This window comes from Populus alba, chromosome 14 (assembly GCF_005239225.2).
Source record: "Populus alba chromosome 14, ASM523922v2, whole genome shotgun sequence".
Taxonomy (NCBI): domain Eukaryota; kingdom Viridiplantae; phylum Streptophyta; class Magnoliopsida; order Malpighiales; family Salicaceae; genus Populus; species Populus alba.
The window spans coordinates 7711783-7738537 of NC_133297.1; the positions used below are offsets into that span (position 1 = coordinate 7711783).

General features: G+C 33.2%; 2 protein-coding genes across 2 annotated transcripts; both read left to right on the top strand.

The window, feature by feature from the left end:
* Nucleotides 1–8341: 8341 nt before the first annotated feature.
* LOC118041238 (ethylene-responsive transcription factor ERF023) lies at nucleotides 8342–9282 on the top strand. Its single transcript, XM_035048489.2, has one exon. It carries the CDS (start codon nucleotides 8365–8367, stop codon nucleotides 8965–8967), a length of 603 nt encoding a protein of 200 aa, XP_034904380.1. The 5' UTR covers nucleotides 8342–8364; the 3' UTR covers nucleotides 8968–9282.
* Nucleotides 9283–16879: 7597 nt separating this feature from the next.
* On the top strand, nucleotides 16880–21822 carry LOC118041237 (exportin-2). Its single transcript, XM_035048488.2, has 2 exons — nucleotides 16880–19926; nucleotides 21334–21822. Exon 1 carries the CDS (start codon nucleotides 17017–17019, stop codon nucleotides 19924–19926), a length of 2910 nt encoding a protein of 969 aa, XP_034904379.1. The 5' UTR covers nucleotides 16880–17016; the 3' UTR covers nucleotides 21334–21822.
* The last annotated feature ends 4933 nt before the right edge of the window (nucleotides 21823–26755 follow it).

Consider the following 26755-nt stretch of genomic DNA (forward strand, 5'->3'; position numbering starts at 1 on the left):
CGCATATGGGCAAATATGACTTCTGAGGCTTCTTTACTAGGGCAGGCAGGAAGGTGGTCTAATAAATTTCCAAAAAAATAAAACCATCTCGACATATGGAGTACACGCATGGAGTAACAGATATAATTTTCAAGGCTTCTTTGCACGTGCCTCTAGGGCAGGGAGGTGTGAGAACCACTCCCCGACATGGACACCTCCCTCTTGTTTTTTATTTTTTGGTAACCCGGGGTGTCCGGACCAGCTTACGCGCACCACGACTATTTTCCGGGTCCACTGAACATCCTGCAAGCCCAGTAGACAGGTAAGGCATCGCGGAGGTGACAGACTGATACTCTTGAGGATCGAACTCGGGACAGTCGCAAAGCAAGCCTTGCAGTTGACCACTGAGCCACCTTCCTCTTGTTTTTGTTGGTGCGGGTAATGTCGACGACTGAGAATTTACTGCTTTGCTAAGTTTTTCTAGGTTGTCTTCCTACTTTAGGGAGGTTAGGTTTTTCTGTGTTTTTATTTTTTTTTGGTCTTTTTTTATTTTTTTTTAGGTTTTTATTTGTAAGAATGTCTCTAAGTGTCTCCCCTTTATTTTATTTTTTTCTGAATATCTTCTATTTATATTAGCTAGAATCCCTTGCAAAAACACAAAAAACTAAACAGAAAAAATAATATCAGTCAATTATATTGTTTTTATTTATCATGGATTTCCTAACTAATTAAGTTTTCTTTTCTTAATATGTAGGATCTCTTTCATATAATTTATATATTTTTTTATCCTCTCATTTATTTTTCTTTTTCTCTTTTGTATAATCTCTCATATTATTATTTTAGTCCCTGCTCTATGTAGTCTCCAGTTCTCTCTTGTTTCTCAATTCACTTACTAAACTTGTTCTTTTCTTTTTTATTATCATCATGATAAAAATTAAATTAAATGCTAAAATTAAATTGGATCAGAAATATAATTCTTGAAAACACATAGAAAAATGGGGATGATAATTTTTTTATCTCTTGTATTTTACTTAGATTTGTTGCATTTGCATAAACATTTATAAAACCAAAAATTATTTGCTCTTAACAACTATAATTAACCTAGAAGATAAAATAAATAAAAATGCATAAAACAATATAAAAAGACAACCGGATAAAATATTTATTAGTGAATCTATTTTTTGCTTTTAATATAAAAACCAACTTTCTATTTAGTATTTAAAATTACCTTTAACAACTCTTTTTTATTTATTAATTTATATATATTTTAATTTATTTTATTAAACATAAAAATCATCCTTTTGTTTTTTCATTAAAAAATTTATGATACTGACAAACACATTTATAAAGTAAACATTTTGCGTTAAAAAAATCTTAATTAGAAATCTATTGCCAACATAACGTGAGTGATATTACTAGTTGGATCCTATTTAAGATATCAACCCCCACGAGGTTCCTCTTATATTTCTTTTTATTTAGCATTTTCATGAAACGAACACAGAATCTCTCTCCCTTTCGTCTTTTAGCTGCTCAAATTCACTAAACTAAGTCTGTCAAGCTCGTGCCTGGAAGCAAAATCTGAAAGGTGGTGTACAAAAAATATATTTAGTTTATTACCATACAAAATATATAAAACATGTCAACCATTATAAAAACATCGCTTGCATCCTAAGTGTCATCTCCAAAATTTCAACCAGCTGTTTTTTCTAAATAATTTTAAAATATAAAAAAATATATTTTTGATATATTTGTATTATTTTCAAAAAAATTTGGTGTCTTCTCAAAAAAATTCAAAATTCAAATTACTTTTCAACACATTTAGTTTTTAACATATCATTTTCAAAATTATTGATTTTTCTCATTTAAACTTTAGATGAGACCAACAAATATAAACATGTTTTATATTAAGATGCATTATTTGTCCTTAAGGTTTTATTATTTTTCACTTGGTGCAAATAAACTTTCTTTAATAAACCTCTCATGATTCCAATAACAACACTATATTTATGTGCACTCATAAACAAGGTCCAACAAACTCAAAACAATTAAACTCAATATCTATCTACAAAGATTAAATCTCGGCTTTAAAATAAAAGAACAAGTCCATGAAAAAACAACAATATATAAAGGAAAGAACTCAAGAAAATTTCATGGATGTTTTTCCACCCATTTAAGACATCTATTTATGAGACATGGAAACCAAAACATTAATACTCATAATTCATGAATCTTCAAAACCCATGAATGTTTATTGACTAAGATTAATGTTCATAATTCATGAATGTTCATAGTTCATAAAATAAAAAATTAATGAGAGAATTCATCAATGTTCATAATTTATGAATTACTCATAATAACATTCATTTTCATTATATAATTAATGTATTAGTTCATGTACTAAGATATTTGAAGGACTAAAAAAAATCACCCATAAAACATGGATTTAATATAAAATATTTTTGATTAACGAAACTCCAGTCAAAACTTATAAGCCAACAAGCTCATTATTCAATCTAAAAAGTTATCTTGGAATTGAACTTTTGTTATCCAAAAGTTATTTGAGAACAATTTATCATTCATTTTTAGTTGAATTTTAAAATATATTAATATCTCAACATTGAAGTACTCAAGTTGAATTACAAAATCCAACATGGTTTTGACTTGCAAGTGAATGGACTTTATATATAATTCAATATTTTAAAAAATTCATTTTACATTTTATAAACCAATTCCAACAAGATTTTAAGTATAGAAAGCAAGAAATGATTCATAACGGGAAAGATAACACAACTTCATGGTTTTGCAATCTAGGTTGTTTATGTATGGTTGGTGAGAGACAAAGAAGGGAACACTTTTTGATGAACCAAGTTGTTCTTAGTATATCTTTATAAGAAAAATAAAAAAAACATTAGGTCAATAAAGATTTACAGGTATAAACTTTTGAGAAAATAAGCACGTCCGGTGAAAACACGCTAAGCTTGGTAATGTGTCAAGCCCCGGGCATGCTGGGTCTGGCATTAGCCAGATCCAAACACGATTTAGCTTGGCAGTATGCCAAGCCCCATGCATGTCCAAGGGAATGCACATTGTTCCTATGACACTCTCAAGAGAATGACCATCATCTCTTGGGTATGCTTAATTAGAGGAATTATCACACCCTTTCTTGTCACATCCAGGAGAATGATCATCGTTTCTTGGCATGTCCAAGAGAATGAGGTAATGTAAGTCTTACAAATATGCCAGACCCAAAGTGAGTCTGTCAAGTCTATGGTAACGTGAGTCTAGCAAACATACAAAAACTAAGGCACTTCTACTTAGTAGTCAACCAAGTTTATTGCATTTGGGCTTGACTATCAGCCAAGTTTAAGATAACGTGGATTTGGCAAGCATGCTAGATCTAAGGTGTTTGGACTTGACTATTCATCAAGTTCAAGGTAACGTAAGTCTATAAAATATACCAAATCCAAGGCACTTGGACTTCACAGTTGTGCAAGTTCATATCAGCGACCATCATTCCTTGAGCACGTTCAAGAGAATGGCCATATCCTCCCTTGGCATACTAAAAGGAATGGCCATCCTCCAATGGCATACCTAAAAGAATGATCATCCTATCTTGGCATGCCCAAAGGAATGAGATAATATGGGTTTGGAAAACATAACAGACCCAAGGCACTTGGATTTGGTCATCCGCCCTTGGACTTGACAGTTAACCAAGTCTAAGATAACTTGGGTCTGACAAACATGACAAACTTAAGACACTTGGACTTGATAATCCAATAAGTCCAAGGTATTTAGACTTGGTAGTTAACCAAGTTCAAGATAACGAGCATCTTTCCTTGGCACGCCTAAGAGTATGATCCTCCCTTGGCATGCCCAAGGGAATTACCATCCTATTTAGGGCACGTCCAAGAAAATAACCCTCCTCCCTTGGGTCTAGCCTAATGGAAGAGTTCAGCCTCTATGAGCTCAACTACAAATGATGTCTTAGATCTTAATTTTCCGACATCTTTTAGGTGTATAAAAATCATTCAGGGACCTATTATATTTTTATCAAATATTAATATAGATGCAAATGATATTTATATCTTATTAAATGCTATCAAAGTAAAATTATTACACAGACCCATCTGTTTACAAAGACAAGTCTCAGAGGCTATAAATACACTATTAAACCTTCAAATTAAAGGTTTACAATCTTCATTCTCTATTACATATATATGTATAGAGCATCTATCTCGAATATTCTTTTATTTTCTCTCTCTAAAAAATACTTATTTAAGTATCGGGAAGTCTCAACTTCTACAAATAAAACCTTTTACAACTACTAGTCACAAGCCACAATAATTTACCAAGCATTAAGTATATGTTATTAATTATCTTGACTAGAAAAAATTAATAAAATTATTATAACTAATTGATTAATCACTTATTCAATATGAGAATTTTTTTGTAGGCTATTTCAATTTTTTTAAGATTTTATGATTTTTAATCTGATGTTGCATATTTGTAAAAAATAGATGGCTTTGATGCATCTTTTTCCGTCGCTAGGTACACGTGAAAAAACGTGGGGCCTTCGTCAAATGTTAAAAGAGAATATGAAAAACGTGGTGGTTTCTGGACGGAGCAGGATCATGATCGGCAGTATCTGGCTTTATTGGGCACGCTAAAACTCAGGCTATACTTTGGTGGTACGGGGGGCTAGACTGCAGTAAAGAAAGGGAGCAGATCATCTGCCAACAAGATGAGAAAGACAACACGCAACATGTTGGTGTCTGTCGTTTCCATCCAAGGGAGAGCTCAACGATCGCTGACCGCTCACTTTATCATTGCTCTTTTTTTGGGTCATTAATTTCATGAAATCAAAACCGTCGTCAAAAGAGAATTACTTGTTGTTTTTATAGTGATTTTTTGTGGAGGAAAATTTACTTATGATTATTGCGGAAAAAAGAACTTCGTGGACTAAAGTAAAAGAAACTGCAGCTTAAATATCAAAATGAAAAGAAAAAAAAATTACTAGAGGATGAACATGATAGTTATAATCATGTTTTATTAGGATTTTTCAAAGTATAATAGTGGCTGGTTTTACAAGTATTTTTCATTTAAAAATATATTAAAATAATATTTTTTTAAAAAAAAATTATTTTTTACATTAACACATTAAAATAATCTAAAAACATACAAAAAATAATTTAATATAAAAAAATAAAAAATTTTAATTTTTTTAAAACGTTTTTGAAATGCAAAAACAAATGTACTCTTAGTTTTTTTATTAGATCATTGACCTTCATTGCATATAAAAGAAATATTTAGGCGTTGCTATGTCTTTCCAGTAAAAAAAAAAAAAAATCAAACCATGCAGAGGTTGAACTAATGTAACGTGTTCAACTTGATAGGTCCAAAAACAACCCAAACAATAGTTAAAAATATAATTTGACTCAAAAAAACTCAAAACAATATCTTTTCTTTTAAAAAACTAATTAAAATGACAACATAGTGGATCGATTCGGGCCAACTTGGATTAATCTTTTAAATTCCCTATCTAGATCATGAGGTCATGATAATCCCATATAAAATCAATTAAAACAAATTTTAAAACTCAATTTTCAATCAACCTAGTGTTGAATAATGAAATTGAAATAAATAGTATTTTGTGAGGTGGTACACAGTAAAAACACCATGCCTTTTAATTTATTGTTAATTAATTAATTAATTAATGACATGGATACAAACTTTTTATATAAAATCTCCATTCAGATATATGTATAAATTATTTCTTTTTTCCTAAATATTTCAAGTTCGACTATCTCATTTGTAAAAAAGTAAATTCATAATGTATGAAAACTAAAATACTTCTATGATAAGTCTCTCTCTTTCTTTGCTCTTCATTCACAAGCAAGATGCTCAATAATTAGATACTGTTTCAAAATTCAGATGCTTAGAAATAAGCTTTTTTAGTGGTTGGGTTATAGATTAATTAAGTGTTCATGTAATTAAATCCATTTTTTATAGTAAATGGAGTTTATTTCTTGATGAAAGAATCCGGATGCCTAAAAAAAAATTATTTTTGATGGATTTAAGGACTCTCATATATTTAAGTTAGAATTTTTATAAAGGAAAAATATAACAAATATACAAATAAGCATTAAATTCTAATAATGAAGTTGTATGTTATTGTTTTGGTTTAAAATAAATGCTCTTTAAAGAAATGTTATTTGTGTATTAAAAATGGAAATTGTGAATCTATATCCGAGTGATTCATGAACTATTTATATCTCATGAATATTGACTTATTGTTTGAAGAAGAGAGCTTGAAACTCATTCTCCTATTGTTATATTAATAACGAGGGACCAATATATCTTATTTTTGTATTAATAGAGGATAAATACCACTTACATACACATTAATGAGATGAAAATATAATAGGTCACGTTAGACTTTATCTTATAAAGTGTATATTAAGTATGATCTAGCAAGAAATGATTGGGTTTGATTAAACAAAAAAGAGACCCAAATAGAATAAATGTTGCTTCCAAACAATAAAAGTAGGTCTAGAATAAGCTAGGATATGCATCAAGCCCAAGATCATTGTGTAATGTATTTGGGTTCATGTGCAGGGTATAAGTCCATTTAGCGATGAGCATGGGCCTCGAACTTAAGGTTGGGCGCTATGCCAGAACCCATGGGATGTCGGGTGTGCACATAGGCTCGGGTGCAACAACCGAGTCTGCGGCCACTGGATGTCTACTATATTCAAGCTCACATATGCTAGTGCGGGTCCAATACCTATGTATAGTACCATAGCTTGGATTCAAAGCTTATTGTCCTTCACGATTTAGGTCGTTGTTAAAACTATAGTTTTAAGACCTGACTTGGTTCAAGGCTCGAGTTTCAGGTTTTGACCGGGTCATCGAGTTGGCTGGTTTAATTTTTTTTTTTAAAATCAAAACGACATCATTTTAATAAAAAAAATAATAATAAAAGTCAACGGGTTTGTAGCCGAGTCTTGACGGGTCAGCCAGGTTGCCGGGTCAAGGGTTTTTTCCTCCCCTGTTTTTTCTTCAACCTGGCCCGGTTCTAATTCCAGGTCGGCCAGGTCCCGGGGCGATCCACCTGGCCGGTCCGGGTTTCAAAACTATAGTTAAAACAGACTTGGCCAATTAAAAAATATTATTTAAAAAAATACTGATAAATACTGGCTATCAAATTTCTTTGGGGAAAAGGAAAGAAGCCAGTGAAAAGTTCGGGAAGTAAGAACATGCTTTATGATCTCAAAGTACTGATAAATACGATTAAAAGGTTCGAGTTGGTAAAATATTTTGACCTTATCATTTGGGTGACCTGTGGGCTTACGTCCCAATCATATTTTAATACCATAACTACACACACCAAATATCATGCAAAAAATCACACCAAAAAGCGCGGAAAAAAATAAAATAAAAAACGAAGCGCTGTCACCTACATCCCGTGCTACCGTTCACCATGTGAACCTTCCCCAACTCTTCGAGACCACAAGCAATTAGCAATCAGGTCTTCACAATGACATCTATTACGTGAAAACGTAATTCGGTCATGCCATGTTTTTTATCCCGGTAAATATTATAGTTATTAAAATCAACTAGATTTATTGGGTTAATTTAAAGATTTAGTATCTAAAACTTAATTTAGATTAAGTATTTAGTTAAATTATATAAGATAATGAAAAAATAAAATATGGTTGATTTGATAAATTCAATTTAGACTCCACTAGTTCAATATTAAAAAAAAATTATTTTAATTTGGTTTTAAAACAAGTCTCATATCTAGTAATTATGAAAAATACTTTAGGCCCTAAAAAAAATAAAATTATATTTCTTCCTTCAAAGATTCATTAATATCCCACTTTACCTTATTTTTCTTTTTAATTGTTGGTATCCGGATCAGTTTATATGCATCTCAACTAATCCTCCGACACCCTGAAATTAATGATCATGTAAGCCTCAAATGACCCTGAAGTTTATGATATATACTTAAATTAGTGATTTTTTAAGAACAAATCTAAGATTTAACTAATTCATCCACACTCTTCGTAATTCATTTTTCAATTTAGTATTGCTATCAATTATCTTTATCCACTCTACCCCCATTTGTTTATTCATTAGACCCATTTTATTAAAAAAATACTTTGATTTAACAACTTTATAATGATACGAGGACCCTAATAAATATCCCAAACCTAAAACTTGGGCGGTGAAATATGCTGTTGTCAATTTGTAGGGTTTTTTATACGCGGGGGGGGGGGGGGTTAGCAAGGCCATGTAAGTAATTGAACTCATTGCTTTTGTCTTGTAACGTTTACTACAATATAAATATTAATAATACCATGACACACTAAGCCATGAGTCTTAATGAAAATGGAGCAACCACCATACACTGAAGATGACCCGGCCACAAACTCTCCAGAGGCAGCCACCGCCAAAAGCCACCGAAATTCTGAGACTCCACGGGGCAGCGGCACTCGAAATCCTGTCTATCGCGGTGTCCGAAAACGGAGGTGGGGGAAATGGGTGTCTGAAATTAGAGAGCCACGCAAGAAATCACGTATCTGGCTAGGCTCATTTCCTGTGCCAGAAATGGCAGCCAAGGCATATGATGTGGCAGCGTATTGTCTTAAAGGTTGTAAAGCGCAACTTAATTTTCCCGACGAAGTGGATGACTTGCCTAGACCGTCCACGTGCACGGCCAGGGACATCCAAGCAGCAGCAGCAAAGGCAGCACACTCAGTGCTGCTTCCAACGAAAAAGAGCATCGAAACAAATAGTGATAATAGTGTCGACGGAGAAGTTGCCGATGATGATTTCTGGGGCGAGATAGAATTGCCGGAATTGTTGACGAGTAATAGCGGGTGCTGTTGGAATTCTTGTGGATGGAGTACTACTTTTGCAAGTGATAGTTCAACGTGGCAGCAGGATGGAGAGGGTCTGCCACAGTTCATGGCATGTCTTTATTAGTGTGCATAGCTTCTAGGCAAGTATCAGATCTTCAAGTACTTTAAAAGTGGTCGGTTAACATCCCTACATAGATGAACTGGATAGTAATTTTTCTAGTCTGGGGTGTGGAATCAAAACAGCCAGTTTAAAAGCTCTAATAATTTTTCAGAAATGCGGCCACTCACAAACACTCCCCAGATCAAGGTATTCCGCCGCCTACTTGGTGGATGTTATGGAGGATTCACCTTCCATGCAAGTTATTTATTTAAATCAACTCATTGCCAATAAGAGCGTCTGTGTGCGCCTAAATAAATTTGCATTACTTTATTTAACAAATAGATTCTTTTTTTTTATCCCGGATGAAGAGAGATTTCATTGATACAGAAATAGACAACTCGGAGCTCATCCCACTCCATAGCTTTCCGCATGCTGACAGCAGAATATTGCCAGAAAAAAAATCACATAAGAGAGAGAAACATTCAGTTTGAGAGAACTAGAGTCCCGTTCGGTTTCTCGGAGCAATTTCTTTTTCTTGTTTCAATTTCTGGAGCAATTTAGTATATTGAAACAAGTCTCTCTCTATCATTTTGTTCCCTTACAATCATTCACATATAAATTGCAATTCCACAAAACCGACATGCCAAATGGATTCTAGACCATAATCATTCATTGATCACTTTATTAGAATGGCCTTAATTGTACTCCAAGTTATTGACAATTAAGGCTAAGGCTAGCAAACAATTAACAAAAGAGCTCAGACATTTACCGTGTGAGCCCTGTTCATACTCTCACAGAGTCATGTTCATAGCACTATTCTTATTTTCTTCCTTCACCAATGCCTGTCTATTGTATTTTCTCATGCTGATCTTCGCCCTCTCTTTCTGGAAAGGGAGCGTTAGTGTACTTAATTTGCGGTAATTAATTGTTGTGGCCACTGTGTTTATTGTCTGTTGGTGTTGCCCCCCATTCTTTATCCTGGGAAAAAGCTGTTCTTGGTGGGTTTTTTCGCCAATTAAATCAGCTCCATCAATGTGCATTTAATGCACAGATTTATTTTGATCATCTCCCTCATCACATGTTGTCTTTGGATGGAGCTTTCGTGCTCTTAGAAGGAACAGGTTAGTAGCTCGCAGGTTGTAATCGGACACACTGTGTTTCTCTTTGGTCGTTTTCCCCTTAATTGGGAGCTGGTTTCAATTGCTTTCGTTCGATTATAACCTCACGTTACCAGATGAGTTGGTTGCCACTGCTGCTGTTTGCTTTTGATTTTCTTTTTTTCATGCCCTTTCTATGCTCTTCTGCTTCATCCTCAGTTGAGGCGTGTTGGGTGCCTTGCCTGCCTTTCAAAATGGAGAGTTGGCAATTTGGCATATTTTTCTGAACATTTTCCAGAGCACCGGCAGATTTGATGCATTTGACGGGTAGGCTTTTTTCACAACTTTTAGTTTTTAGTTTTGGTCTTTCCACGCCATTTCTGACTGTCTTTTCTTGGAAGGTTGTCTGCTACCTCTGTATGGCATTTTTGGTTCCACAGCTAGATGTGCTTGCCTCATCGCATGTGGTTTTCAGTTCGTTTTTGCAGCTTGCTTTCCATTTCAGGATGCTGCTCCTCGGTTTTCCCTGGAGTCTTTTTCTAGATCAACACAGTGAAAAAAAAACATATTTCTCAAATTAGTTAAGCGAAAAAAATAAAATCCAAATTAATTCAGATAAAGCACTCGTGCAAGTCACATTTGCTCTAATCAATACGTGTAGATACTAAACCTTGAGAAGTATAGTTTAACATGTCAGATCATAAATTTGTTTTTTAAAAATTACTAGTTTGAGTCTTATAAATTTCAGAATCACTGAAAATTTATATGGTTGTTAACTTTAGAACTCGTGAAATTAGTAAATATATGCATAAATTAACCCAAATATCTGAATTAATAAAAAAAAAAACAGACAAGAATTACCTACACAGCTAGCACATTTCATTTTTTTTCCTGTAGATTCATGCATTTCCATTCAGATTACCCTCTATATCAAAGTCACCATAAATATACAAGTTTCACTCTTTGTTTCTTTTCTCTTTCTTATCTTTTTATAACATCTCATTTTTTTTTTAGAGAGATAAGAGAAAAAGAAAAAGAAAAAACAAGACACATATTTAAATATTGAAATTCAATGGTTAGAAAAATAGATGAGATATCATAAAAAAGACGAGATAATAAGACAGAAAAGGAAAGGAAAGGAAAGTAAAGGAAGAAATTTAAATATTGAATTTTGTATATTTAAATTAATGTAGATTGATTTGGATATTTTTAAATGCTTGGAGGGTAAGTAATTTTATTGGGCATGCGTGGATATGCAAGGAAAAAAATGAAAGGTGCTCGTGCTCAAATATAACCAGCACGAGTGCTTTAACTGTGTTAGCTTAATAATTATATTTTAAAATTATACTAGTTTAAAAAATATCCCCTTTTCCATTGTGCCAGAGAAAAAACTCTTTTACCTCCCTACTTCTGTGCTTTGTGTTTGCCTTGCGGTGTTTTTTTTTTTTTTTTTTTGCCTCTTCTTCCTTTGCTTTCTAGTCTTACTTCTCTAATGACATTACGAGGCTGTGGCTGGTTTACGAATTTCAAGCCAGTCTATTGTTGACACATTGACACCACAAGAATTTAGAGGGAGGATGTGGAGAAGCAATCATCGATATGATTTTTAAATGTATTTATGATTTTCAAATATTTTCAAATATTTAAAAGTCATTTTTTCAAAAAATATAAAAGCCAGAATTGGCTTAAAGTCACCATCACGACGTTTCTAAAACAGAGATCTTTATCAAGTGGGACTTTCCTGTTTTGAGTCGGTACCGTATTGATTGTCCTGTGCTAGGTGCAACTTGCAAGTAGGGATAAACCCCACAGCATCAAGGATCATGCTCATGCAGATGAGCCTGTAAATGTCCACCCCTCATTATACCATGTTGCTTGCCAACTAAATTCAAGAGGGCCGCCAAATTGGTACTCATTTCAATAAAAAAATCTAGCGAGATTTTTCATAGGAGAGCAAGATATTTTAACGTTATCATCTCTATGATAACGTTATTGGTTATTATTGTAATTGTTTTTAACGTGTATTGAGAGTGTAATTATGATTGTTTTTTAAAATATTTTTTATTTAAAAAAATATATTAATAATAATTTTTTATCTTTTAAAAATTATTTTTGAGATAACATATCAAAATAATTCAAAAATATCATAAATATATTAATTCAAAATAAAATTTTTAATTATTTTTAAAACACAATTTCAAATACACTTTTGATATTTTGCCATGTCATGGGAAGCTCCACTCACTGATTCCACCTGTCCAAGTCATGGGGTATGGCCATTTCGACCCTTCCTTTCTACTGTATGAGTAAATTATTTATTCAGTCCTTGTAGTTCTTATGGTTTTGTAATTAGGTTTCGAAAATCATTAACCTTTGAACAAAGTTGAACGCTAAGATTTTTTTAAAATTTTCAAAATATCCTTTTTAATCATTCTTTAGGGTTTTTTTTCAGTTGCTGTAATCGGGCATTATGACTATTAAAAGGCTGGATATTTCAGGGAAGAAAATTAAATTGTATAAATAATTATAATTGAATATTCAGGGGGGTCAATATAGGTTGTTTAAATTATAGCAGGATTAAATAATTATTTCGCTAAAATTATAGGAATACCAAACACGAATTCATCTGGATTTCTACGATGAAACTGCCATTTTATCCTTAGGTGGGAAAAATAGGAACCTTAGTGTTGAGGCAATTTGGTATTTTCAATTCTCCATTAATTATTAAAAGATTGTTAGTGAGTATTTTTATCTTTTCAAAAAAATTGAAACAGTAAAACAACTTATTTATTTCCAAAATCAACTAAATTTATAACTGTTAACAGAGAGTTCTTTTTTCTTTTTATTTTTTAGAGTACTGTAAAAAGATTCCTTTGCCCTTAGAAAAAGACAAAAACCAAGGCATGCGCTTAAAGGTATTTTTATTCTTTTACATGGTTTGTTGTAATTCTAGACTCATAGAAGATATTTTAGTATTTTTATATTAAAAAAATAATTTTATATTAAAATAAAATTATTATTGCGTGCCATAGAATCAAATGTCCAAGGTTTTTGTTGTAGTAAACCAGAGGGTTTAATGTTACATATCCTAGCTCTTTGAAAATGTCATATTTCTTGATATAATTTTTTATGTTAGCATTCATCCCTGCTTAGAAAAACCCATTTTCGCTCGTTGTAGGGTTCTTTCATACCGTAAATGGTCTGGAATATGGATTATCGTTTATATATATATTGCATGATAGAGGATTTGAAGGACATTCCCTACTTATAAATATATTTCCCTTGTATAATAAAATCCCACCTTTAAATAAGTATTTGTGGTAACCAATAGTCTCTTTTCAATTTGTTGTAAAATCTATTGAATTTCCCCGTCCTTAATTAACTTGCTTTTAGCTCCTCAGCCCAACAGATTAAAAGAGTTGTAATAGCCCATAACTCTCTGTTTTTTTTTAGACATATTGTCTCACCTCAATTAACATGGGAGAAGACTTAGGCTCTGTTTGTTTGCAGGAAAGTAATTTCCTTTTGAAAAATGAATTCCGGGGAAAGTGAATTCCGGAAAAGTATTTTCTGATGTTTGGTAGTGTTATGGAAAATGAACTGGAAAATACTTTCCAGTGTTTGGTTGTGTTATGGAAAATGAACTGGAAAATAATTTATTAATGAATTAAATTTTTTTTCAAGTTTATCTAATATATATAAAATATTTAATATAAAATATTTAATCACTTACAATTGTCATAACCCAATTTTTGATCTTTTTATTTTTATTATTTAAAAAAAAAAGATGATGAAAATAAAAATAAAATAAATGAAGGATTAATTAAAATTTGGGTTAAGGGCAACATGATTGGAAGTTTAAAGATTTAATTAAACTCTTGACTAGTTTAATTAATTAAATCAAGGGTTTAATTGGAGAATTGATTTAATTAAAATTTAGATTATTTTAATTAATGAAATCAAGAGTTTAATTGAAGAATTAATGAGTTTGAGGAATTAATTAAACTTTGATTTAATCAAAAACCCACCGCTTTGCATTTTAATTAACTGCTACAGTGTAAGCAAATTATAATTCACTTGCTACAGTGGCAAGCGAATTATAATTCACTTGACACAGTGGCAAGTGAATTATATCACTTGCTACAGGCAAGCAAATTATAATTCACTTGCTACAGTAGCAAGTAAATTATATCACTGGCTACTGTGGCAAGTGAATTATATCGCTTGCCACTGTAGCAAGTGAAGGCGTGCGCTACGCAGGCCAAAAGAAAAGTGTTTTCCTTAAAACACTTTCCTTCAAGCACATTATTAATTCTAGGTGGATGGAATTCAGTTTCCTTTCATTATTTTTCTTTATCGTCGTCAAACATAGGAAAAGCAGGAAAGTAAATTCCAGGAATTCACTTTCCTGCAATCAAACACGGCCTTAATACATCGTAATCCTAAAAAGTACATTTATAGATTGATGTAAGGAATTGATTATATTTAAAAATAGAACGACATCACCTTTACATTATTATTTTTTTAATGAAAAGTTACTTTAACTGTGTTTTTTTCATATATTTATTTTTGTAATTACTGGTCTTTTAGCTATTTTTATTCAATTTCAATCATTTTATAAAAAAATTAACGTCGTTCTTGAAAATTTTTCAGAAACTAGTCGATTTAGTTATTTTTTTTTTTAAAAAAAAGGTCATTTGTCTCCTAAAATGGATACCTGTCTTTAACAAATTTTGATTTTTGTTGCTGGAAAAAGGAGACTTGTCACGTAAGTTGTTTTTAAAATGAGCATTGAATCCATATGATGGTAAATTAGGACCAGGCTTTGACCCATTTATTTTTGTTGGTTTTTTTAGAACAAACTTGATGACTGTCATTCTCACTCAACAAGCCTTGATGGTATCATATTAACCGTCAAAATTATTATAACTAATGCTCAAAATAGTACCAAAAAAATAATGATAATAATAAAACAAAATTTTTTATTACTTATTTTTATTTAAGCCCCTTTGATTTATTATATTTTTTATGAGAAACTTATTCCTAAAAAATAACATGATTTATACAAAAATTAAATTAAGTGTACAAATACATGAAATTAAATACACAAATCTAATGAATGTTTATTCGAGGTTAAAAAACATTAGAAAATCATGGAAAAATACCATTGGCATACGTGGAGCGCGGGCAACCCACATGCCACTTATATGTAAATCTGGTTTAAAATGCGCGTGTGATCCACACGCTATGTATCAAGCTTGTCATACCATTAACCTTCAATTCCAGCCGACACTTCTTCCCCTCTCTTTCTATTTTTGATGCTCCTTTGCTGTGAAATAAAAAATGTTTAAAGCTTTTTTATGTTGGGTTTTCAGCGGGGAATGACGACTGCTATGGTGGTTGGGGAATGACGACTGCTATGGTGGTTGGGGAAGACGGTGTCAAAAAAGAGACTAAGGTGTGGTTGATGGCGAGGTCAGTTGGGTTTTGGTTGATTTCTGATTTGCCCGTGACTCGACTTAATTAAATTAATTTTTTTGATTTTATTATATAATAAAAATATATATATAATAATTTATCATTAATCCAATATTAAAAAAATAAATTTTAATAAAAAATATAACACATGTAATTGAAAAGAACCATCCACTGAGTTGGGTCTGTCCAAAATAGCTAGGTGTGTGGGCATGGAGGAGGCAAGCGTGCTCGGCCTTTTCTCTTTGCAAGAACCATAGATTGCCAATCGAACCTGTGATTCCCGGATCAGCCCAGTGCGCTTCAACCAATTCAACCACAGCATGAATTTGAAACCAGACAATTCAAAATCTATATTACTGATCATTTATATTAACAATTAAATCGAGCACACTCCATTTAGTTGTTTTATTAGCTGAACACAAATGTCATGTGGTAAAGTTTATTGAAGGATTTGATATCTTATGCAATAGACGTTTAAGGAATGACCAAACCAAAAGTAGAAGGCTTACATTAATACAAATTACAAATAAAGCTATAAAGGTTAAATTAGCACAAAATCAAAAGTAGAAGGATGAATATAATTTTATTTTTTTTACCAGTCTCATCCACTTGTTTCCAGTGGTGCCATATCGAGCCTATAAGAAACAAGAGCTTGGACTCGATAAAAGATCCGTTCAGAAAAGTTGTGGTTTTTAATTGTAATTATTACTTTTAAAAAGTTATAAATTATAGATTTTAAAAATAACACATGGAAGAGACTATAATGTATTACTAAATATTTAAAAGCTATAATACGGCTATAAATCACAACTATAACCAAATTAATGATTTCCAAATTGGCATTAAATATGAGTTTAGTAATGTTGTACGATATTTTTGTAAAATTATTTTTAATTAAAAACATATTAAATTAATTTTTATTTTTTATATAAGCATAACAAAATCATAAAAAACCTTAAAAAAATATTAATTTAATATTTTTTAAAACAAAAAATAATTTAAACTTAAAAAACAAAGACACACCCTATTTCTCTTCGGCCCTTGAAAACTTATGGATCTCCTCTTTTCAATAGTTTATTTGATATTATGATTATAATTGTGTTTGTTTTTTAAATTATATTTTTTTATAAGTGCTTTGAAATAAAGTTTTTTTTTCAAAAAAATTATTTTTAAAATTAATACATTAAAATAATTAAAAAAATATTTTTGATATTACTATATTAAAATAATCTAAAACCACATTAAAAAAACCCTTATTTTTTACATAAATATTTTCCAAGAAAAAAATCCAACCGAGAAAACAAACGGATCTTAATCCCACGCAACCGACCAATATATATCATCCAACAAAACAAAGGCACGTAAGGAATTTTGACGAAAAATCCTTCACTTTTCCCTCTTTAGCCATTTCACTCTCTCTCCAATTTTCAAATTTCAATTTCTCAAACCCTAGAGAGCTGCCAACACTCCCAAACCCCAACGAAAACACAACCATATCATGGAATACAATCCAGAATTCCTCTCTCAATGTTTCCTCCACACACTCTCTCCACAACCCGAGCCTCGCCGTGCCGCCGAATCCAAACTCGCCGAACTCGCCGACCACCCTAACTACGCCCTTGCCGTCCTCCGCCTCGTAGCTGAACCCTCTATCAATGAACAGATCCGTCACGCCGCCGCAGTTAACTTCAAAAACCACCTCCGCTCCCGGTGGGCTCCATCTCCTGATTCCTCCTTCACTCCGATCCTCGACGCGGAAAAGGACCAAATCAAAACCCTGATTGTCACTCTCATGCTCTCCTCTACTCCTCGAATCCAATCTCAGCTCAGCGAATCGCTCTCTCTTATTGGAAAACACGATTTCCCTAAATCCTGGCCCACTTTGCTGCCTGAGCTGGTGTCAAATCTCCGAGCCGCTTCGCAGTCAAACGACTATGCTTCAATTAATGGTATTCTTGGTACTGCTAATTCCATTTTTAAGAAGTTTCGTTATCAGTATAAAACTAATGATCTCTTACTTGATTTAAAGTATTGTTTGGATAATTTCTCCGCTCCATTACTAGAAATGTTCCTTAGAACAGCGGCTTTGATTGATTCCATGGTTAGTTCAGGTGGTGGGTCACCTGTTACTCTAAAGCCTTTGTTTGAGTCACAGAGATTGTGTTGTAGAATATTTTTTTCATTGAATTTTCAAGAGTTGCCCGAGTTTTTTGAGGATCATATGAAAGAGTGGATGGCTGAATTTAAGAAATATTTAACAAATGGCTATCCTGTGCTAGAGAGTAGTGCGGAAGGATTAGGTCTTGTTGATGAGCTTAGGGCTGCAGTATGTGAGAATATTAGTCTTTATATGGAGAAAAATGAGGAGGAGTTTAAGGATTATTTGAATGATTTTGCACAAGCTGTTTGGACTTTGTTAGGGAATGTGTCCCAGTCCTCAAGTCGTGATAGTTTAGCTGTTACTGCAATTAAGTTTTTGACTACTGTGAGTACTAGTGTTCATCATACTTTGTTTGCGGTTGACGGGGTTATACCACAGATTTGCCAAAGTATCGTGATTCCTAATGTGAGGTTGAGGGATGAGGATGAGGAACTCTTTGAGATGAATTATATTGAGTTTATAAGGAGGGATATGGAAGGGAGTGATATAGACACTAAAAGGAGGATTGCCTGTGAATTACTAAAAGGGATTGCAACAAATTATAAGCAGCAGGTGATCAGTATAGTTTCTGTTCAGATTCAGAATTTGTTGACTTCGTATGCTGCAAACCCAGCTGCACACTGGAAGGACAAGGATTGTGCGATATATTTGGTCGTATCCCTTTCAACTAAGAAGGCCGGTGGTACTTCTGTTTCAACTGATCTTGTTGATGTTCAGAGTTTTTTTGCATCGGTAATAGTGCCTGAGTTGCAGAGTCAGGATGCAAATGCCTTCCCAATGCTCAAGGCTGGTGCTCTTAAATTCTTTACAATGTTTAGGAATCAGATACCAAAGCCTCTTGTACTTCAGTTGTTTCCGTATTTGATTCAATTCCTAGGTGCAGAGTCAAACGTTGTTCATTCTTATGCTGCAAGCTGTATAGAAAAACTCTTGTTGGTCAAGGATGAAGGGGGAAGATCAAGGTATACTTCAACAGATGTAGCTCCAAATCTTCTAGTGCTGATGAATAACCTTTTTACTGCCTTAAGGTTTCCGGAGTCAGAGGAGAATCAATACATAATGAAGAGTATCATGCGGGTTCTAGGGGTTGCAGAAATAACTCCTGAGATTGCTGGACCTTGCATTGCTGGATTGACTTCTATTCTGGCTGAAGTTTGCAAGAATCCAAAGAATCCAATTTTCAATCACTATCTCTTTGAATCAGTGGCTGTTCTTGTAAGGCGGGCATGTGAAAGAGACATCTCTCTCATACCATCTTTTGAAACAAGCTTGTTTCCTAGACTCCAGGAGATCTTGGGAAATGATGTAACTGAGTTTTTGCCTTATGCATTCCAGCTATTGGCTCAACTTGTTGAGTTGAATAGACCACCCATCTCAGATACCTACATGGAAATTTTTAAACTTCTCCTTTCTCCTGATTCATGGAATAGAAACTCAAATGTCCCAGCCCTTGTCCGTCTCCTTCAGGCTTTCCTTGAGAAAGCACCTGAGAAGGTCACCCAAGAGGGGAGACTAGCTCAGGTGCTTGGCATATTTAACAGGCTCGTGTCAGCCCCGAGCACTGATGAACAAGGCTTCTATGTGCTGAACACTGTTATTGAGAATCTTGACTATGGAGCCATTGCTCCCTATGTTGGTCACATCTGGAATGCCCTATTCTCACGCTTGCAAATTAAACGCACAGTAAAGTTTATCAAGTCTCTTTCGATTTTCATGTCACTCTTTGTGGTCAAGCATGGCTCTGCAAACCTTGTGGACTCTATGAATTCAGTGCAAGCTGGTATATTTTTGGTGATTTTGGAGCAGTTCTTGATACCTAATCTCAAGCTGATCACTGGGCGCATTGAGGTCAAGTTAGTATCAGTTGCCTCAATCCGACTTATCTGTGAATCTCCTGCCCTTTTGGATGCTGGGGCTGTTAGACACTGGGGGAAAATGCTTGACAGCATTGTAACTCTCCTTTCACGAACAGAGGAGGATAGAGTTGGAGATGAACCGGAAATGCCAGATATTGCTGAAAATGCAGGTTATACTGTTTCATTTGTGAATCTGTACAATGCTGGAAAGAAGGAGGAGGATCCTTTGAAGGACATAAAAGATCCTAAGGAATTCTTGGCTACTTCATTAGCGAAGCTTTCTGCCCTTTCCCCTGCAAGGTTTCCCCAGATCATCAATGAAAATCTTGATCCAGCAAATCAAGCAGTATTGCTCCAGATTTGCAGCACTTACAACTGTCCAATTGTTTGAGTGAGTAGCTATACTAAATTACTTTTACTGTCTTTGCTCATGTTCATTTTTTTCTTATTGTGTTTTTTATATCCAAGAAATTTGCCACTGGATAAGATCAGTAGAGCATTGCTATGGTTGTATTTGACAAATAAAAATGCAAGCTTGCCAATCATAGTGAACCTTTTGGATGAATTTAATTGCTTTGCATGGATTCAGGGACTGCCTTAGTTAACCATTCCTATTGACTAACAATTTAATGCAATTAGTTATCTTCTCCAAACATTTTCAACAGATAATAATGATATAATCAGCATAATTTTGATATGGTGTTATCATTATGGTACCATAGCATGTTTTCATTGTGATATTTTCTTTTTACTTGACTTGATCATTCCGTTCTTTTGAATAATTCTGTAATACTTATCAATGCACAGTTAATCTCTACCTGTGTGGTCCTGCCAGAGAGAAGCCTACTGAAATTCAACAAGTTTCTAGGGTGTAACTGCATCTGCTTTGGTTTCTATTACAAAGTGTGAGCAGTGTAGTGAATTTACCTCATGGTTGTCTTGTGTGTTGTACTGTGCAATTATCATACATTCTATCGTTTCTGAAGTCAACATGACCAATTTAAGGCAGGTCTTCTAAAAATTTTCTCAAACAGCTTTCGGTCATTAGTCCATCTCAACTGATTCTTTCATGACCCTGCTACCAATTTCATTCTTCCTGAGAATTTGTGAATTATCATGGCTGCATCTTTCACTCCTATATTCTTCAGTAGCTGATACATACAAATACATGCATTCTGCAATCATCCCATGACTTTGTAGCTAGGTGACATATTTAAGGCAAGAAATCAGTAACTGAAATGTAAGCTAAAGCTGTGAATTTAAGCCTTTACAAGCTCAATTTTACAAATTACTTGACTCATTAGGGAAGAGTTTTGTAAATTAACTATCTGAATCCTTTAGTTTAAACAGTGAAGAACATATATCATAAATTTCCAAGTATTAGCACCGGTGCATTATTTTGTGTCTGAAGACTGCTAACATTATTTTCTGAAGTTGTGTTGCAGTGGAATCATCATGCTAGCTTTTATGATAGCTCATAATTTTTTATAGCTGGTTATTCTTCTCCTTTAAATTGAACTTCATACTTTGCTTTGTTTCCTACAATCTTCCTCGAAATTTATTAGTAAGCCCACAAAAGAGCTCTTGTTATGGAGTTGCAGCTGCATTGGTTGCTTATCTTTCTGTGTCTTTGATTATTTTTAATTTGTAATTCTAAATGCCATATGATGTAGCATTCTTAACTAATAGCTGTTGTGGATGAACAAGGGACATCAGCTTAATTTCCTCCCTTGTACTTTTTAAATTTGCTTGCAACCACAAGAGAGAGATCTAACTAATTCTTTGTGCACCCTTTCAGATTATCATGTGGGAGCTGAGGTCTGTTATGTGGTCGGATTTTCAACAAGGGGTTTCATTGCATTTATGAGCAGGTGGTACCTTTTGCATTTTGGTCGACTGGCTTTGTCAAGTAATTATCTTGTTTGCAACTTCCCATGATATATGCAGTAATGACTTGATTTTGTGGCCACAGCCTGGCAGCGATTTTCCTAAACAGTTAATGATAGTTCCACAATGTGGTTTGACAAACCTCCTTCCAGGCTTTGTTGTGAAGAGTTATTTGAGTCTTGTTCAACTGCATTTGTGATCTAAATGTAGTTTCTGTGTACTTTACATGCATGGACTGTTGTCATTGGGCCCATGAAAGGAAAAAAAAAAAAGTCTTTGAGGGTATTAGGTCAGTCAGTTAATGTGAAGGTGAATTTTGGTTGATTTGCTGTTGCAAGTCTTCATAACTACTACTAGCATGTTCCTGTGGTAAATTTGATTTTCCATTTTTCCTGTAAAATGATGATGTTCCAAATGGAGATGAAGTCCGCATGATTTGGCAGGAATTTATTTGACACTGAATAAGGGTGTTTAGGAAGAACAAGAAGTTCCATGATTTCAGGTGCAAATTCGATGGCCAAATTTGTTGGGAGCCGAAGCAGTAGGAAGTGATACCTGCACTTCCATGAAGGTTAACCACACTCCAATTACATTTTTTTTCGATTATGATACCCATGGGCAAAGGCAAATTAAAATGGCAAAAAGGTAGGTAATTTAACCCCGAATTTATGGATATTGAATTGAATCAATCTATAATCTATATAGGTGCTTTTTTCTTTTATAATAATTATTTTATAGATAATAGATACGGTATGAAGATTGTTAATTTTAATTTGGAATTTGATCCATATATAATATATATATTAATGATTAGGGGGTATAGGGGATAGATGTTAAGCCTGGCTTAAACTTAACTTAAGAGGTACGTATTTGTATCCTATATACATGTGTTTATGTGTGTTATTTTATGTTGAATATTAAATAATAGATATTTAAATCTATTTATGTAATGAGTAGGAAATGAATATAGTAGAAAATCAACTTGTTAGCACTCGTTACCATTAATATATAATTTTACCATTTAATATTTGTATACAACTCTCTATAATAATAAATAGTAAATATTTAAAATGCAAAAGATATGATTTAAATATTTAGATTTTTTAAATGATCTGGAACCTGGGCAGCGCCAGTTTTTTTAACTAAGTTCACAGGGATTGAAGTCTCTGCGGGCTATCAAGGGCAAGACCAAACAAGCCGTCTAAAAAGGCGTCGTCCTGAGTGATATCTTCACTTAGATTCCCCAAACACATTGGGAATCCTGTCATAACCTGAAAGAAGCGTAGGAGATCATTAAAAGCGGCCCAGGATAGACACAAAGGAAAGGGAAAGGAGTACAAACCTATATATGAATACGAAAGTTCTTTTCTTGCTCTGATCTGAGTAATAAATAGGATATGAATATATAGTTTCTCATTATTAGTTCTCTCCACGAAGCTTGGAATGGACTCATTTCCTTCTCTCAAATCCCATGACTAGGAAAATATGGCATATTTTGAGTTCACATCTTCACTCAGCTTCAAATAACTCCTGGCTCTCAAATCCCACTCTCCACCTTATCCACGGGTTGCAGGTTTGTGGACATTTTCCTTTTATTCGGATTTACTGGTGGTTGGATTTGGATGTGGGAAAAAAGGATTTGTTTGGCAATTTGCTTGAAAGAAGTATTGTAAATATAAGAGGAAAAGGAGGGGAAAATCTATGTTTGTTGATATTAATTAAAGATACGGATTCTCAAAGACTGTTAAAAGAAAAAATCCATTAATTCTCTATTAGTTTTTGTTCAATACCATGTTGTGACACGGTAGGATGGTCTTTTCTTTGAAAATCCTCCACCGAAAATGGTGCTTTGAAAATACGTATGGCAATTTGGGAAAAAATGTATGCTTTGTGGTGGTGGAGGGGAGAGTTGTTTAACAATCAAATTGATAAGAGAGAAACTTGCTACTTCTCTCAGAGATATTGTTGTCGATTTGAAAGAAGGATGGGTGATGCTAGTGTGGTTAACCTTGGTGGAAGTGTGAATATCACCTTCCTCAACCAGAGTTTCAAGCTGTATTGAAAAATGAGAGTTTTAAGCTGTATTGAAAAATATGGTTGTGATTTTTTTTTTAAGTGTTTTTTATTAAAATAATTGTTTTTAAATTTTAAAAAAATTATTTTTAATATTAACACATCAAAATGATCTAAAAATATTAAAAATATATATTAATTTGAAACAAGAAAAAAAAATTAATTTTTTTTAAATATTTTTAAAATACAAAAACAAATATTACTTTAATCATCATCATAAACACAAAAATAGCGTTTGGGCTTTCTACCTTTTCGACATACCATTTTTTCTTGAAATTTGTCTCTGGACCTCAAGAATTTCATATGTTTTGATTTTTTGTTTTTAGTTTTATCTTGATAGCTATTTTGGACTTCAATGGAGCATGCGTTGTTGTGATGCCCATGCTGCCATCGTTCATATGGCATGCAAGCGTAAGTATTCCATTTTTATTAAATATAAAACAGTCTTCTATTCTCTTTCTAGTGAAGGAAAAGAAAAATGTTCGTTGCCACAAATCTCAATTTTTATTAGAATCCAGAAGAACACGTCATGCACCAAAAATCTAACTTGTGGAAAAGAAAAACATAATAAATACCCACATTCAATCAGACAGCATTTTGATTGTTTCTTATGGGCCCTGAACACTGGAGCTGGGACTAACGGGGAAAAAAAAAAACCCAAAATATTTCTGCATCTATCCTTTTTCCTATTCTCTCCCCTGGTGACCTTTTCTTATTCTCCCCCCCTCTGATTATTTTATCCAAATTGCTTGGAGAATTATTCAGTCTGGCTCTTCAAATCCACGCAGAAGCACTCACTACACATCAACGCGGATCATATGTTGTAAGAAATTGATTAATAGTAATGGTACATTTCATCCACCAAATGTTGCTGATTTTGCTAGGCTCCCAAACGGACTTCCACTAAGCTTAAACATGCTATATTTTAACTTCTGGTGGAGGATCAATGGTGTAATTCTTTACTTTTACTAGTAACATATCATACTTCATATTATACCAATAAGTGTCCTTTCCAATTCTAAATATTGGTTACTGGTATAATCATTATTGCACTGTGTGTGTGATGAACCCCACCATCATGTGGTTCAGGCCGAGCCATTTATATGGTCCCCTACCGAGCCCTCCCGGATCACCTACTCTAAGCACTAAACCAGTTGCCCAATGAGCCTCTAAACGATCTATCAGGACCTGGAAGTAAAATTATTCTTGTTTTTTTTTTTTAATTAACGTGGATATTCAGGTTAATTTGTCTGCATCTCGACTAATCTTACAGATTTTAAAGTTAAAAACTATATAATATCTTTAATAGCTTTGAAGTTTGTAAAACTTGAACTGATAATTTTTAAAACATAAATATAGTTAAACTATACGGTTCAGGTTTTTTTTTTTTTTTGGTAACCCGGTGTGTTCGGGTCAGCTTGCGCACACCACAACTAATCTCCGGGCTCACTGAACATCTTGCAAGCCCAGTGAGCATGTAAGGCACCGTAGGGTGACAAGCGTACACAAGTGGGGCTTGAACCCTGACGTGAAGGAAAGGAACAAGTCCCTTCAATCACTAGTCCACAACCCCATGTGTAAAAGGCAAAACCTTTGACATTCATATGGCTCAGCATTTGTTGCAATAGATTACTTAAGAAATAGCATGGGCCATTCTTGGTTATCCATTAAGATAGATTTGACAAGACGAGCCGACCTCACAAATCCTTTGGAACCCATTCGAAATAAATGGTTTCGATTCGTCAAGGTCCTTGAGACTAACTCAACAGTTTGTGATTTTTAATTTAAAAATCAAATTCAAGTTGTATAATTTTTAACCAAAACTCATTCAAGAGAAAAAAGAAAAAGAAAAAGAAAAAAAAGGTGTCATATAATTCTTTTTTATTGGATGGCAATATGTTTCAGCACGATCCAAGAAACATATTCCCAGACAGTCGGCGAGATTGTGTGGATTTAGCACAAGCTTTATCGTCCGGGCTTGCAACTAGCAAGAAGAGGGATAATTCTCCATTTTCTGCCTTGGCATTGCTTTTTTATGCTAATTTGCTTTGTGTGTAAATAATCAAGGAAATCAATGTCATGAACCCCACATGAATATTGTCACTAAATGGGAACTTCCACTCGGGATTCTAGTCCTTTTCTTCCAACTTGTGTGTAAAGTTGACATGAAACTCAGCTTCATTGCTCGGAAGAAGAAGGTTAAAGTTGGTGGAAGGTAGAGGCCATGGAGGGCCAATGGTTGTCAAGATCCCCAACCTTAGGCACGGATCTAATGGCTTTAGAAAGCGTCCATTTAGGTCAAAAGCAAGTCATGATCTATACGGAAATACATGATGATAATAAACTGATAAAAACAAAGCCATATAACTTAGGGGAAAAAATCTTTCTTCGAGAGTGGAGAAATAATGGAATCCAATATCTAAACAACTAAATATAAAATAATAAAATTAAAAAAGATGAGATTAATGAAATGCTAATGTTTAGCCAACTAAATATATTCTAATCTTATTATCCACGTCATAAGTTTGGATAGTTATTAATTAATTTTTTTTTAATATTAGATTGATTGTGAACTACATTTTATTTTTTTCTATTAGGTTATCTTGATCTCATGACTTTGATCGTTAATTTGGTAATTTAACAAGGATTGGCTCGGATTCTTTTTATTATTTTTTTAAAATCTATTATTTTTTTAATTTTATTTTTCAATATTGGATTATTTAGAACTAAGGTTTGTAATTTTTTTTATATGGTTATTCCGGTATCATAACCTGGATTATGATTTTAATAGATTACCGGAGTTGACTTGGGTTATCTTTTTAGGTTGTTTTTTACATTAATTTTTTTTTTATTTTTTTAAATAATCTAACGGCGCAGCTTGGATCAAAGTTCTCTAACCTATAAAAAGATGAAATTTGGCTTATAAAAGAGGGTTTAGCCACTTCATTCATCTATGACGAGATATTATTGGAGCGTGTTTTTCAATTGTGTTTGTATAAATTTGTGCTTAAAAAAATAATGTTGTGTACATTTAATTCATTACACTATAATATTGTATTGCGCCATAGTCTGGTCAGATCACTTTTTTTTTTTAATATAAATAATATCTAGGTGTTAATATTTTTTCTAATAAGAAAAATTAAATTGTGTAGAAATTGATTTGATATAATTCGATTATTTTGATGAGTTTAAAGACAATATAAATAACCAATAAAAAATATAATTTGATTCAAAATAAATATTTAAGATGAGATTTTTTA

Bases quoted from the DNA above. Each gene is read 5' to 3' on its own strand.
- LOC118041238 (XM_035048489.2), top strand. From the start codon at position 8,365: ATGAAAATGGAGCAACCACCATACACTGAAGATGACCCGGCCACAAAC.
- LOC118041237 (XM_035048488.2), top strand. From the start codon at position 17,017: ATGGAATACAATCCAGAATTCCTCTCTCAATGTTTCCTCCACACACTC.